Source organism: Lathamus discolor, chromosome 4 (assembly GCF_037157495.1).
Source record: "Lathamus discolor isolate bLatDis1 chromosome 4, bLatDis1.hap1, whole genome shotgun sequence".
Lineage (NCBI taxonomy): Eukaryota > Metazoa > Chordata > Aves > Psittaciformes > Psittacidae > Lathamus > Lathamus discolor.
The window spans coordinates 18,981,502-18,994,988 of record NC_088887.1 but is presented as its reverse complement, the minus strand read 5'-3'; the positions used below and the strand labels follow the sequence as shown (position 1 = coordinate 18,994,988).

At 38.7% G+C, this 13,487-nt stretch overlaps 1 protein-coding gene across 1 annotated transcript in view; it reads right to left on the bottom strand.

The window, feature by feature from the left end:
• The window catches only part of LOC136013121 (gamma-aminobutyric acid receptor subunit rho-3-like), a 30,591-nt gene that overhangs the window by 5,352 nt on the left and 11,752 nt on the right, over positions 1-13,487 (bottom strand). The window contains exons 4-7 of the mRNA XM_065676476.1: positions 6,467-6,534; positions 4,742-4,965; positions 2,127-2,209; positions 1,107-1,247 (exon numbers count right to left, since the gene is read on the bottom strand). Of these exons, the coding sequence (XP_065532548.1) occupies positions 1,107-1,247; positions 2,127-2,209; positions 4,742-4,965; positions 6,467-6,534 (516 nt within the window). The remainder of the gene's footprint in view (positions 1-1,106; positions 1,248-2,126; positions 2,210-4,741; positions 4,966-6,466; positions 6,535-13,487) is intronic.

Here is a 13,487-nt window from a genome sequence, read left to right as displayed (position 1 = left end):
AAGTTGACATAACTCTCAGCAAGGCACAGTTATGATAGTAAGGTATCACTCGCCCTCTTCTCACATGACAATGGCTCTGGAGCTCTGTTCTTAGCTCATGCACAAGCAAGAGAAGAATCTGATCAAACTGTGAATTCCTTAGTGCTTTAGCTGCATCATAATTTAAACCGGTATTGCTGCATTCAATATCAGCCACCATAAACTTGAATGGATCTTTTTTAAACATAAAAAAAAGCTGCCCTATAAATAAAATACAGTAAATAAAACTATTTTCAGCTTTCCTGTATGTCTTCAAGGATTTTTTTCCAAAGTGCTATGCATTTCATCATATTACATGAAATAATTTCTATGTAGTTAATCTGCTTTGATATCAAGGGTAAGATCCACACTGAAATGTACTGCCTCACACTGGTGAGTGCAGTAGCAAACATGCTATATTATCTGGTTAAAAACATGTGGTTAGACTACTTATATAGAGAAGTATTTAAAAATTTATAATTGCATGTACAAATACAAAGAAGATAAAACCCACCTTGCATGAAACCAAGGCTATAATAAAATCCTAAAGCCTTGTGCAGTTTGCCAGAAAGTATTGTTCAAGTTCTATAGGGAGAAATAAAAACCTGTCTGGGGCAGATACCTGTAGTTAAACAATGTAGCAGAGATTTTAGACAATAAAACACACTGGGGTTCCTCATGTTTTCTCTCTAGTATTTGACCCTTTAGGGTTTGCATTTTCAAGTTCTTCTATATAACTAGAACCCAAAGATTCCTGCAAAACCAGTACTCCATGGACTTTGAGAGAAGCACCACAATTTTGCAAGAGCTCACACCAGTATATATTTGGTTGTTGTGCCTTTTTTCAGATTCTTATTGTCAGACGTTAAGTTATAGGTATTATTGCCTCTTCTAATATCAATAAAGTGCTACACTGGTAATGTAAGGAAAAACAAGGACCTGGGCCAACAGACCAGTGTAATTGAGAGACCTCATTTTAACTGAGATCTTTAAGCAGTAAAAGTCATTTATTAGCAATGAATTTGAAAAGTAATTCTGCATGATTATGTCCTGTTCTTCACTTTTCTAATGACAGAGGCTTACTGTACCAGTACTGCTGTAAAAAGCTAGTCCACTGGAAGCACTGAATTCTTCAATGAAAAACTGGGAGAGGGAGATGTGCTCATCTGTGCTCAGAGACTTGTTTCCATGTTTCCAATATAACATCAGATCGTCTTCATTGTATGCATCTACGAGAAAGTAAAAACTAAATCACCTCTTCTGCTGGTATAATGCTTTTGTTTTATTTTCTTAGGGGTAGGAGACCACTCAAACTATTTGGGAAAGCCCCAAAGAAACACTTTTTTCACATCAATCTGCCACTTAGTTGACATGGAAAATTTTAAAGACCACATTCCATCTGGTTCTAAGGGGACCACAGTCCTATGCCCTGTCACCAGCTCACCTGACAGATGGGGGAACATAGGTGTACTCAGGGTCACAGGGCATTTAGGATCAGAACTCCTGAACTGCAACCCTGAGCAGACTGCCTGAACACTGGGGATCTGTTCTCTTTTCCAAAACTAAACTACAAACCAGCATTCCAGTTTTACTCATAAACCAAATAGAAATAAATTTTGACATAGCAAAAGGCTTTGCAAAACAGAATTACTGTTTGTTGCCCAGCTTTACAACTTACTACAGACAACTGAGTTAGGGATGAGAAAGCAGATACTTCCCAGTAACACAAGCACTTCTTTTCATTTTTCCATGAGATTAAATATTGACATTTTACTTCTAACCTGCATTTTTTTATATTTTTTTCAGAAAAAGAAAAAAGAAAAAAAAACTGAAAAAGAACTCCATGATTTTTGACAGAGGAAACATTTATAGATTCAGGCTTTGGAATACCAACCCAGTCAAAACAAAGCAGGGTGCATCATGGGTTTTTTATCTTCCCAAAGCTCACTAAGTTCTGGAAAGATCCCAAACTGGGCACAATTTAACCTGTACAGATTGAAGGGTTCAGGTCACATGTCAAAATAAGTTGAAAAGGTATTATTAATAAGATGGAGTATGGAGTGCTGGTAAGAATGCATGTGTGAAGAACAGGTATGAATTAAACTTACAGCTTTCCAGTTCTAAAGAGCAATTCTGGGTGTCCAGAGGAAACCTGCTGAAATCCATGAAACACATAGCAGAAACTGTTATTCTGCAGAAAGGAAGACAAAATCAGAAATTAAATTAAAAGTTTCATACTTTCTTAGAGCTGGGCAGACAACTTGGTGAGACCCCTGACCAATCTGCTGCTTAGAATCCTAATGATTGAATTTTTCAAGTTTTTTTAGATGCTTCTAAAATTGCTTCAAGATAGTGAGATAAAACTATATCAGTGAGAACATATTTTTTAAACATAATTAGTCTTTCTTACTGAGTACGTTACCTTCATTTTTTAAATCCTTCATTAGCCTTTCATACATTTTACTTTGAAGGGTTACACTTAGGAAGATTAATAAGGGGAGTTCACATTTCTTGACCGAATTTCTCATAGATTGAAATAGATATTACAGATTACAGCAAATATTATTCCAAATGTTATTTTCCCAGCTAGAATGCTTCTAATATTTAATTGCATAAAAAGATAAGCCACAGTTTCTGGAAGCTTACCCTCCTTTTCCACACTATTTAAATGCCTTATACTCTAAAAAGCTTAAGGAAGTCTAGAAAAGGACATTATTTTGCATTCTACCTGCTTTTTCAGCAGTGTTTAGAAGATGCATATCCCTTGATATTTTAAACAATAAACAGGCTAGGGGCAGCAATTTAAGTATGGTAAATAATACCAGATTTCCCTTTCTTGTCATTTGATGTTTTAGTTCGACTTTTCAGTTTTTCCCAAACTGAATCCTACAGTGTAAGTACGAGCTATACTGGTTATATAAGCAATCTTCGAAAACTGCTGGTTGGTAAACACACATAAACTTTACAAGTGTAAGATTTTACCAGCTTGTAATACGATTGTAAGTGTGGCACATCTTTAAAATCACGCATAATACTTCCAACTACAGATGTTGTTTCCATCTTCCAGCTATTGACTAAAGGATCAGGGGAAAACCAAGAAAATGTTTATTGACAATAAAAGACTGTTTTAGCAACAAATCTGGATTTTTGTTCCACTTTGCTTCAATAAAATCCTGGATGCTATGCTCTAAAGAAAAACTGCAGAATATGCAGATTTCTTGCATGTAAGTATTTGGAATATAATCTACCCACTGCATGTAAAACTGGCGATATAAAAAGAGTGTTTTAATGAATATAAGATTCTCTGGGAACATACACATTAATACCACTAAGCTAGAAAAATAATGTTTCACCTTTGTAATTTCAAAACTTTAGTTCACCAACCTTTAGGTCACCCCTTTCCCTGCCTCTGGCAAGAGCTGATAGAGAACAAAAAGGACAGGACACCTGCTCTTTGTGCATATGTCCAGGAAGAAATCCACAGGTTTGGCAGGAACTTTGGGGCTTTGCTATTCACTGGCACAGGAAGGTGAAGCTGGCTGCAAGCTCACCTGGCAAAGCAAGGAGGAGTCATCCAGTATACACCATCTGGTTGGTAATGCTGAGTTAGGAAAGGGTAACTGTGGGAGCAGAGAGGACAAGGGCAAGGAAGAAAAGTAGAGCACAAGCTTGCAAATGTGATGTAGGACACAGGACAAGGGCTCCCATCAGAGGGGACTCCAAGCAATAAGCAAACTGATTCACACCGTGTCTGTCCCTCATATCTGCTTTCCCCTTTTCCTTCCCTCCCATTATGCTTTTTCCTGTCTCTTCATTTCTGTCCTGCACATCACACGCTATCTTTGGTTTGTAACTACTTGTGCACAATTTCTTGCTGTTTATCTTGATGACACTACCTTTCCATTAAGCTGACAAGAATGTGTTCTCCCATCTTAAGTCTCTTCACCACTCTTTCTTCCACCAGCTGAATGTATGTCATACCCCTCATGTGGAGTGCCACTGCTGTAAGCCTTAATGTTCCCAATCTCTCTCATGACGCGTGGAAATGAATACAGCAATAAAATGTATACTTCACCTCATTATTTCTTACTGATCAGTGTGATTCTTGAGCATACACTATTTTAAAGTGATGGGCAGCTGTTGCTGTGATGGTTTCTGCATGTCTTCATTACTTGTTGGAACAATCATTAAATAGCCAAAATCTCAAGTGCTTGCATAAATCTTCAAACTACCCAGATTAGATGAAGTATAAACTCTGTGTACAGGCCTAACCAGTAATAACCTGGAGAACTGTGATTTCTGCAATGCACAGGCCTTGGGGTCTGTACCCTGAAGGGAAAATTCCTCCAGAAACCTATTTCTACCACATCATCCAAATCTACTTCATAAAGAAAAGCAATAACATGTAGATAAAACCACTGCCAAGGAATTAACACAGGATAAATTTCAGTGCTATTTACAACAGATGAAAAAATGCAATTGTTCTGTGACAGGAAACAAGCAATATGTGGATGATAGAAAAATATGTTATTTATGTATTTATATGTTATTTATTTTCAGACTGGTACACTTGCCACCAGTTCCCATTATCTAATGTCAGGGCATCACTGCCAGTTCAGTTTCAGAATCTTAACTACAAGTATTTACAGCAATTTCTCACTATACAGACTACTGGTCCATAATTGCAGCCATGTATTTTCTTATAAAGGGGTATTGCTCTTACCGTAGACTGAAGAGTACATTGCCATCAGGGTATACTCGGAGCATGACGTTTTCCACAGTTGTATCATGGATGAAAGATCTTTTGGAGTGTACAAAAAATATATCAGGTACCCAGATCTTTTTTATCAGTCTTCCATCAAAAGTCATACTTTTGTTTTTGTTACTATGAAATGAAAGTCTCTCATCCTTCCAGTAATGTCTGAGATATAAAGTCATTGTGAAGTCCTTTGTTTAGTTAAAAATAAAAGAAGACAATGCATGGTTTATTCACATACAATAGAAAACAGTATAAAGTAATCAACTCATGCAAAGGATCAGTGTCTTCTCTGAGTATCATCTGGAGGACCCTGAGAGGAATTAAATCCTACTCAATGAGTTTAAATACAGATGAGAACTACCTCTGAGATACTGGCTGTTCACCTTGTAACAGGTGTCTGAGTCTGAGGTACATACTTCATTTATACTGAGATGACACTTTTACAGATTTCAGTGTTCTGCTGTATTGGGCCACCAGTGAAGTGATCAAGGAACTTTTAACCCAACCAAAGGAAAATAGAAAAGGGTTTCCTCTGGAAATCTTCACAAGCTTTTCTCAGAATGGACTGTGGCTCCTTTATAAAGGGATTAACTTGAGTTCTTCATGAGCATTAGGTCAATTTGTAAATTTCATTAATCTGTTTTTTTTTTTTTGTACAAATACTGAACAGGGATTGATGAATTAAATGCATCATAAAGAAATAATATGAAGAATTTTATAAGAGTAAAAACTTAAATTTTACAAGAATCACATTTTTTTTAATATGAAATACTGTTTAAAATACTTTATCATCCTATTTAGCAAAATAGCATGACTGCAAATATACATGTGGAAAGAGATGGAGAGGATGCTCCAAAACCAGTCTGAGCTTCTATACAGCCTGATGGCTTTGTGCTCACTTATATAACTTCTGCTTTACTAAGCAGACATCATTGATCTCAATAGAACAATTGCTTCTTATAAGAAGTAATTATAAGAATACTGGGAAGATACTTAGATCCTCCCCTGTAATATGATTTGGGTAGATTTGCAAAGGAATGCAGGGGTGCATACTGACAGATCCCATTGCAAACTCAACACCTACAACTAGACCTACACTCACTGTGAAAAGATACTTTAAATGAGATCTCTTTGCAAAGCTAACGTGTCCTGCTATTCTAGGATTTGGCACTAATGGGTGGCATTATCAGTGACAATTTCAGCTGAGGAATGAACAGCCTGCATTCCAGTGCTTCAAGTCCTTGATTGCAGTGTGGGCATCTACTTCCGAGGGCCATGCACGGAACTGATTTTTCTACTTCCCTTTGTCACATCTACAGCTCCACCCATGCCAGAAATGATGAGAATTTTCAGATATGAATAAGCAAAGGAAATAAAGGATATGGAGCCTCTTCTACTAATGTGCTGAGTACTACAGGCTCATGCAGAAGCCCATGGGGTTTACTGAATGGTTGGTGTTTTCAGATTGGAGCACTATCCACTCTGATTGTTCCTCTTGCCCAAGGAGAAATTTGACATGTGCTTTTATGTAACACTTACTAGTTTAAACAAGAATTACTTGCATGCTTCAAGACAAGGTTGTTCTCTTTCAGGGTTTGCTTTCTTTAACTGTATGATTCTGTATCATCCAGCTGGGTGTTTCTGAAACCCTGAATTTTGGCTGAACTTCTTTATTCCAGTTCCACTTACCATGTCATCTTCAGATATGCTGTCAATGCTTTCTACCTGCACATCAATGCCCACAGGTATTGGTGACCCTTCAATGCAACAGAATGAGAGAGTGATGAGGAGCACAAATCCATATTAAATGGAAGACGGTGTATTAGCAACATACAGAAAGTACCCATCCCAGCATTTACTATGGTCTGTCCACTTTAGTACACTAAATGAGAAAGACCATGGCAAAAAACCGAACAAAACAAACAAAAAAAACAAACAAAAAAAACCCCCCATGATGTTAAACAGTTGTAGAAATAAGTAAAAAGCCTTCAGTGATCATTTTGAAGCCAGACTTACTGGCACTGGAGTTTGGACAGCAGGCACAGCTTCCTTGTTCAACTGCTAATGAACTGCTTGGAGTGCTATTTGGAACTGTCATAGGGAAAAGCTGAGTAAATATATCAAATACATCAGAGATTCCAAAGTTTTCTTACCAGTTCCAATGCTTATTCCCACACTTACAAACAAAATAATCATTACACCTCCTAATTATCTTTAGTTACTCCACTATTTAAAGTTTGTCATAGGTGTCCATGAAAAAGGATGCTTCCTCTCTACCTCATAAGGGAAAACCTATCATGGTTTAGGCCCAGCCACTTGCTCACTTCACCCTCTTCTTCCCCGCCCTGCTCCAAGAGAGATGGGGAGGAGAATTGAAAGAATGTAACTGCTGTGGGCTGAGATAAGAACAGTCCAGTAACTAAGGTATAACACAAAATCACTACTGCTACCACTAATAATAATAATGATAACGGAAATAAAAAGGGGAGAGAATACAACCACTCACCACCAGCCAACTAATACCCAGCCCAACCTGAGCAGTGATCTGGGACTCCCGAGTAACTCCCCCCACTTTCTATACTGGGCATGATGCACTGTGGTATGGAATACCCCTTTGGCTGGTTTGGGTCAAGTGTCCTGTCTCTGCTTCCTCCCAGCTTCCCGTGCTCCTCCTCACTGGCAGAGCATGAGACTGAAAAAGTCCTTTATCGGAGTAAGCATTACTTAGCAAGAACTAAAAAACATCAGTGTGTTATCAGCACTTTTCCCAAGCTAAAGTCAAAACCACAGCACTGCACACAGCTAAGAAGGAGAAAAATGATTGCTAGTTCTGAACCCAGGACAATACTAAAAATGTTCTGTGATGGAGAATCATGTATTACTGAGTATATAATTTATTATCAAGTACAATACATGCCAAACTGATGTGTATTTATTTGATATACTTGATATATATTTGACATGACTTTATTTGATATACTACCCCACTATTTCATGCCACTGAAAACGGCTGTGTGTTTGTAACATAATGGGATCGAAATGAACAAATTATAAAAGCATATTTGCATTTTTACAATAAACTGACTAGAAAGCAAAATTACAGCAAAATATAAAATGTATAACATCTAGAATGAAGGATCTGGTTCTAGATGGGTTATACACCTGTGTAATTTTCAGCAGGCAAGTAATTCCACTAAAGCAGTTATTAATCAGTTCCTTACGCAGGAGAGAGAGGAGAAAGTTGTGTGCATACCTGTGTATACTCCCCTCTCTCTCTTCTCCCCCAAGAATATTCTGCATTTGGCCTTAAAATTGATAGTATTTATTGTACATAGGATTCCAATTACATTTGTTTAAAACAGAGTTAAAGTATTAAGTGCACATTTAAACTAGTCCAGTACAAAACATGAGGACAATGAAGTCTGAACAGCAGGAGATAGCAACAGCTTTTTAAACTTGTCCTTTTTTTTCATCCTGTTTCTTTTATTAGTGTCAAGCCAAAATAGTCCAGAAATTTCACTCTCCTGATAATCAGCCACATTTACTGTGTTTCCTTTTGGAATTATCTTTAAAATAGCAGCCCTCAAATATTACATAGCTGCCTTCATTTCTTACCAGTGGAGATCTTGAACTATTTCTGAGATATTTTAAAATTTGTCCCTGTAATCTCTTGATTTGACTTGTATTTCTTAATGGAGGGTTTAACCCTGCACAGAACAAATGAAGATGTGTTGCACTTGGGAAAGGAAGGTAAAATGAGTTCAGTTATCAGGGCACATAGGAGCATGCTTCTGCACTGACAAGAGCATGCTGTCTGGCTCGGAAATCCTGTCTCCCTCTGAGATGAATGCATTGCTCAGTTTTTTGGCCAGAGCTCAAAACAAAATTCAGGACTCCAGACAGCAAAGTTCAGCCAGTTAGTTTATTACTAAAACACAAGAAAACGCTTGGGAAAATGCTGCTGCTTCTGTTGAATAGAGACAACAGGAGACATCTGTACTAGAGGCTGACGCATAAGAGTATCAATGTATATATTCAGCCAGGTATCTTCACAATAAAAGTTTTTATACCTCTCCTAAACCAGTTTTGACCACTTCTTGTCTTTGTTTTGTTGACACCACACAAATAGTCTACTTATGCTAAAAATCAATCTGGACTAAGTGCTAGTACAAAAATGCCTGGTTGTGATCTGAGTGAAGTCACCTCAGTGTTCCACTGAAATCTAAACTATCTTGTAAACTAAAGATGAGTTTAACCTAAGTAGAAGCCATTGTGGGATTTCTATATGATGTGAACATCATTCACAAATGGCATTCACACATCATGTAAATGCAAACACTGCAGGAAGATGAGGTGTTGTCTATCAAGATGCTCATTTGCATGATGGAACAGGACAAGCCTACACTGTAGAGCTGACACTTAAGGTAGCTGCACACGAGGCAGGGTGGCTGAGGGAGCAGGCTAGCTGTAGAGGCACAGCACTCCAACCTAGGAGCATAATCAGCATGAAAGCTGACTAATACGCAAACAGCATTGAAGACACAAATCTGGCCTCAGCCCTTGGCTCCCTTTCAAGTCCATGCAGTGTAAGAGGCACATTCAAGATGGGGGTGAGGTGGCTTGTGACTTGGAAATGCCTGTTGGTTACCAGGATTGCTCTGAGTGACTGCAAACAGACAGATGAACTGTGTATTATCTAACCTTACTCACCACAAAGTTTCAAATCCTTTATATTGTAGATACTCTTACCCTGGGACCATGGCAGAGGTACAGGGTAGGATATACTGGAAGTCCTCATATCTGGGTATACATTTGATCTTAACTGCTATTGCTAAAACTTTGGGAGATTATTTACTTGAACAGCATGTTAAAAACAGTGGGCTTAGTCTGATTCATAGAGTGACTCACAGAGTGGTGTCCCTCAGGGATCGGTGTTGGGACCAGTCTTGTTTAACATCTTCATCGCTGACATGGACAGTGGGATTGAGTGCACCCTCAGCAAGTTTGCCGATGACACCAAGCTGTGTGGTCCGGTTGATATGCTGGAGGGAAGGGATGCCATCCAGAGGGACCCTGACACGCTTGTGAGGTGGGCTGATGCCAACCTTATGAAGTTCAACCACGACAAGTGCAAGGTCCTATGCCTGAGTCGGAGCAATCCCAGGCACAGCTACAGACTGGGCAAAGAAGAGATTCAGAGCGGCCCTGCAGAGAAGGACTTGGGGGTGCTGGTCGATGAGAAAATGAACATGAGCTGGCAGTGTGCGCTCGCAGCCCAGAAAGCCAACCGTATCCTGGGCTGGATCAAAAGGAGTATGACCAGCAGGTCGAAGGAGGTGATCCTGCCCCTCTACTCTGCTCTTGTGAGACCTCACCTGGAGTATTGTGTGCAGTTTTGGTGTCCTCAACATAAAAAGGACATGGAACTGCTGGAACGAGTCCAGAGGAGGGCCACGAGGATGATCAGGGGACTGGAGCACCTCCCGTATGAAGACAGGCTGAGGAAGTTGGGGCTGTTCAGCCTGGAGAAGAGAAGGCTGCGTGGGGACCTAATAGCAGCCTTCCAGTATCTGAAGGGGGCCTATAGGGATGCCGGGGAGGGACTCTTTGTCAGGGACTGTAGTGACAGGACAAGGGGTAACGGGTTAAAACTTAAACAGGGGAAGTTTAAATTGGATATAAGGAGGAAATTCTTTCCTGTTGGGGTGGTGAGACACTGGAATCGGTTGCCCAGGGAGGTTGTGAGCAGTGTTCAAGGCCAGGTTGGATGAAGCCTTGTGTGGGATGGTTTAGTGTGAGGTGTCCCTGTCCATGGCAGGGGGGTTGGAACTAGATGACCTTGAGGTCCTTTCCAACCCTAACTATTCTATGATTCTATGATTCTATGTGAGAGGAAGGGGAGGAGAAGGGAGCAGCTCTCTACATAAAATAACAGCTTTACTAGTTTCTGAGTCAAGGACAAATCTAAAGCAATGAAGTTAAATATCTACCATCAACATTCTTCAAAGAGGCAAGGAGCTACACTCAAATAATATCACACAATAGGATAAATGGCTTTCTGAGCCATGTATCGTGCAGTGATGAAAAGGCTTTTCTTAGTGACAGCTGCTCAAAGTGTGATGATGACAAACCGAATATTTTCTTGGGATTTGCAAAAATTAAAGACAATTTCCTACCCCAACAAGCACTATTCCAGGGTGGGCACAGTTTCATTAAATAATTCACCTCATCTGGCAAATGTAAAGGAACTGATCACAGAATTAGAAATTAGTGGCAGCTTATTTTTATGTTGGTTACATGCACACAAACAGAAGTGCCAGTTAGACATAGATACACACAGAGGCACTTGATTCCTTGAAAGGAGAGCTTGTACTAAGCTGGGAACTATTATAAAACTATATATAAAAAGTCACTGGGAACACTGAATTGCTATCCAGATCAAAAAAAAAAAAAAAAGAGATCAAAAGCTATGGCCAGGAGAAATACAGTAGGTGGCTCTAAAGTGAATAAAAAAGGAACTGTTATGATGAAATTTGTTCCTGATTACATAGAAACATGAGAACTGTGAAACAGACTCCTTTAAAAGCGATTCCTGTGCTCTGCCTAGGGAAAGACCAAAGACCATACTCATGCTGCTTAATGCCATTAAGACTGAAAATACCATTCAGTCTAGCCTTCACCACAGACAATTATTAAATCACATATCCCAACCCCAAGCCCTGTTATTATACCCCCAGCCATTGTTATTATAGCAGCTGTGAATATTTACTTCATATTCTATTTTTGCAACAAATCTAAGTAGACAATAAAGACATTAAACACCGCACACATATGCAACCCTGGTCACTTCACTGTGCTGTTCAGTTTTCTAATCTGAAGCATTTTTATACTGTCGTCACTAATACCACCACCCTTATAAGATATTGGCCTTACTCTGGCTAAGGCCTTCTGAGCTTTGAAGTTTTCTGTGATTAAAAACCAGCTCCACCAGAAACAGGAATAATTAACTATTGGGAACAAGTTACTGAGAACTGTAATTTCTTAATCACTTGGGTTTGGTTTACTACAATTAGATGTTTTTAAAAAAGAGTGTTTCAATAAGCATTGAAAAGGATCCTAAACCAGCCAGAGCAGTGAAGCAATTTGTCTATTTCTGTGTCTGCACCACAGCTTTCTATCTAGCACATTGAGAATTTCCATCTCTGGCTGACCATCAGGCAACAACATGAAATTTACTTTGAAAACAAAGTAACCAAAGCAAATCTGTGTGACAAAACTGGGGATGGCAGAGAGGATTTTGTTATTAAATTGAACAGCTTCAGTTGCTTCTGGAGCATTGCTAAAAATCATTATTTTACAAGGATTAGTGATTCTCGCAATGGAGGCTACATCCATTTTCAAGATAATTACTCCCCAATGGAAAAAAAACAGAATTGTTTTCAGGTGGGTTTATCTTCACACAAGCCATTTCCAATTTTGTTTTAAAGGTTTAAGCATAGCAAAAGGATTCCTTGATGAGCATGGAATTTTTTTAATATGTAGTACAGCAGGCAAATTCCGTAATACCCTTTTTAGAAGGAATATTACATAAAAAGTATGTTCTTTTATCACTATAGGATCGACTTCTACAATAATAATGATTGGATTAGTGAATTCTATAGTATTTTTGTAATACTCAGGTCTCTGAACACACAGTGGAGTACACCTGAAATTCCTGATGTTAAATGTTGAATATAGAAAAAATAGCCACTGTCGTCTCCCAGTAGGCTTTGTAATAGGGTATGATGGAAAAAAGCTAGGTCTGCAGGAAATTCCCACTAGGAAACAGAGACTAGGGAAGGATTAAGGTCTACAGGAGTACCTTCTTCTAAAAATGGCCTGTAGAAGAAAACTAAATATGTAAACAAGCCCCAGTGAAATGAAGCTATGTGTGTCTTTACTTTTCTCTGGCAATGACTGAAACAGCAGAATTGCTGGCAATGGTATTATCTTTTTGTTACTGTTTTGTTTCTTTCTTATTTGTGTAAAGGTGGGCTGGAATGGAAGAATTAGCAGTGAAAGAGGAAAAAAGATCAGGAGAAGCAGTCTGCTAAGGTTTTGCAAATTACCAAAGTATTTCCCTCCTGTTCTGGACAACAGCTATTCCTTCTAGTAACACATGAGAAAAAGCCATTTCACTTTCATCAGAGTGAGTCTTCTCCACCCCAGTGACATATTTCTGACCTTTCAGGGAGGGCTGTGGTGCAGAAGAGAAAACAGATTGGTGGCAAATAGCTATTAGAATTGCAGCATTGTTTGAACATTCATTGTGCCCTATTTCCTTTCTTTTTTTCTACCGTTTTACCTTCAGATGAATCTAAATGTTACTAATTTAGCTCGAGGAAAGAGGAAGCACAGAGGGGAGAGAGCTAATGGAATTTCTGATCCTCTGAGTATTTGGAATTAAGATTACGTTTAATTGCAGATCAGGATGCAAACTGTCTAGGACTGCTACCTCTTGACCAGCTAAAGTCCACTAAATTATTTTCCATTATGTCTGATACTGTCTAACGCTATTATCCATTAGACTGGTTGACAAAGTAGAGAGAACAAATATTAAAACTTCTTTAACTAACACCGTTAGCATATGAAATGACAGGACCTTAAGACACAATGTAAAAGAAAAACAAAGTTGTCATATATATATACACACATATATATATACGTATAT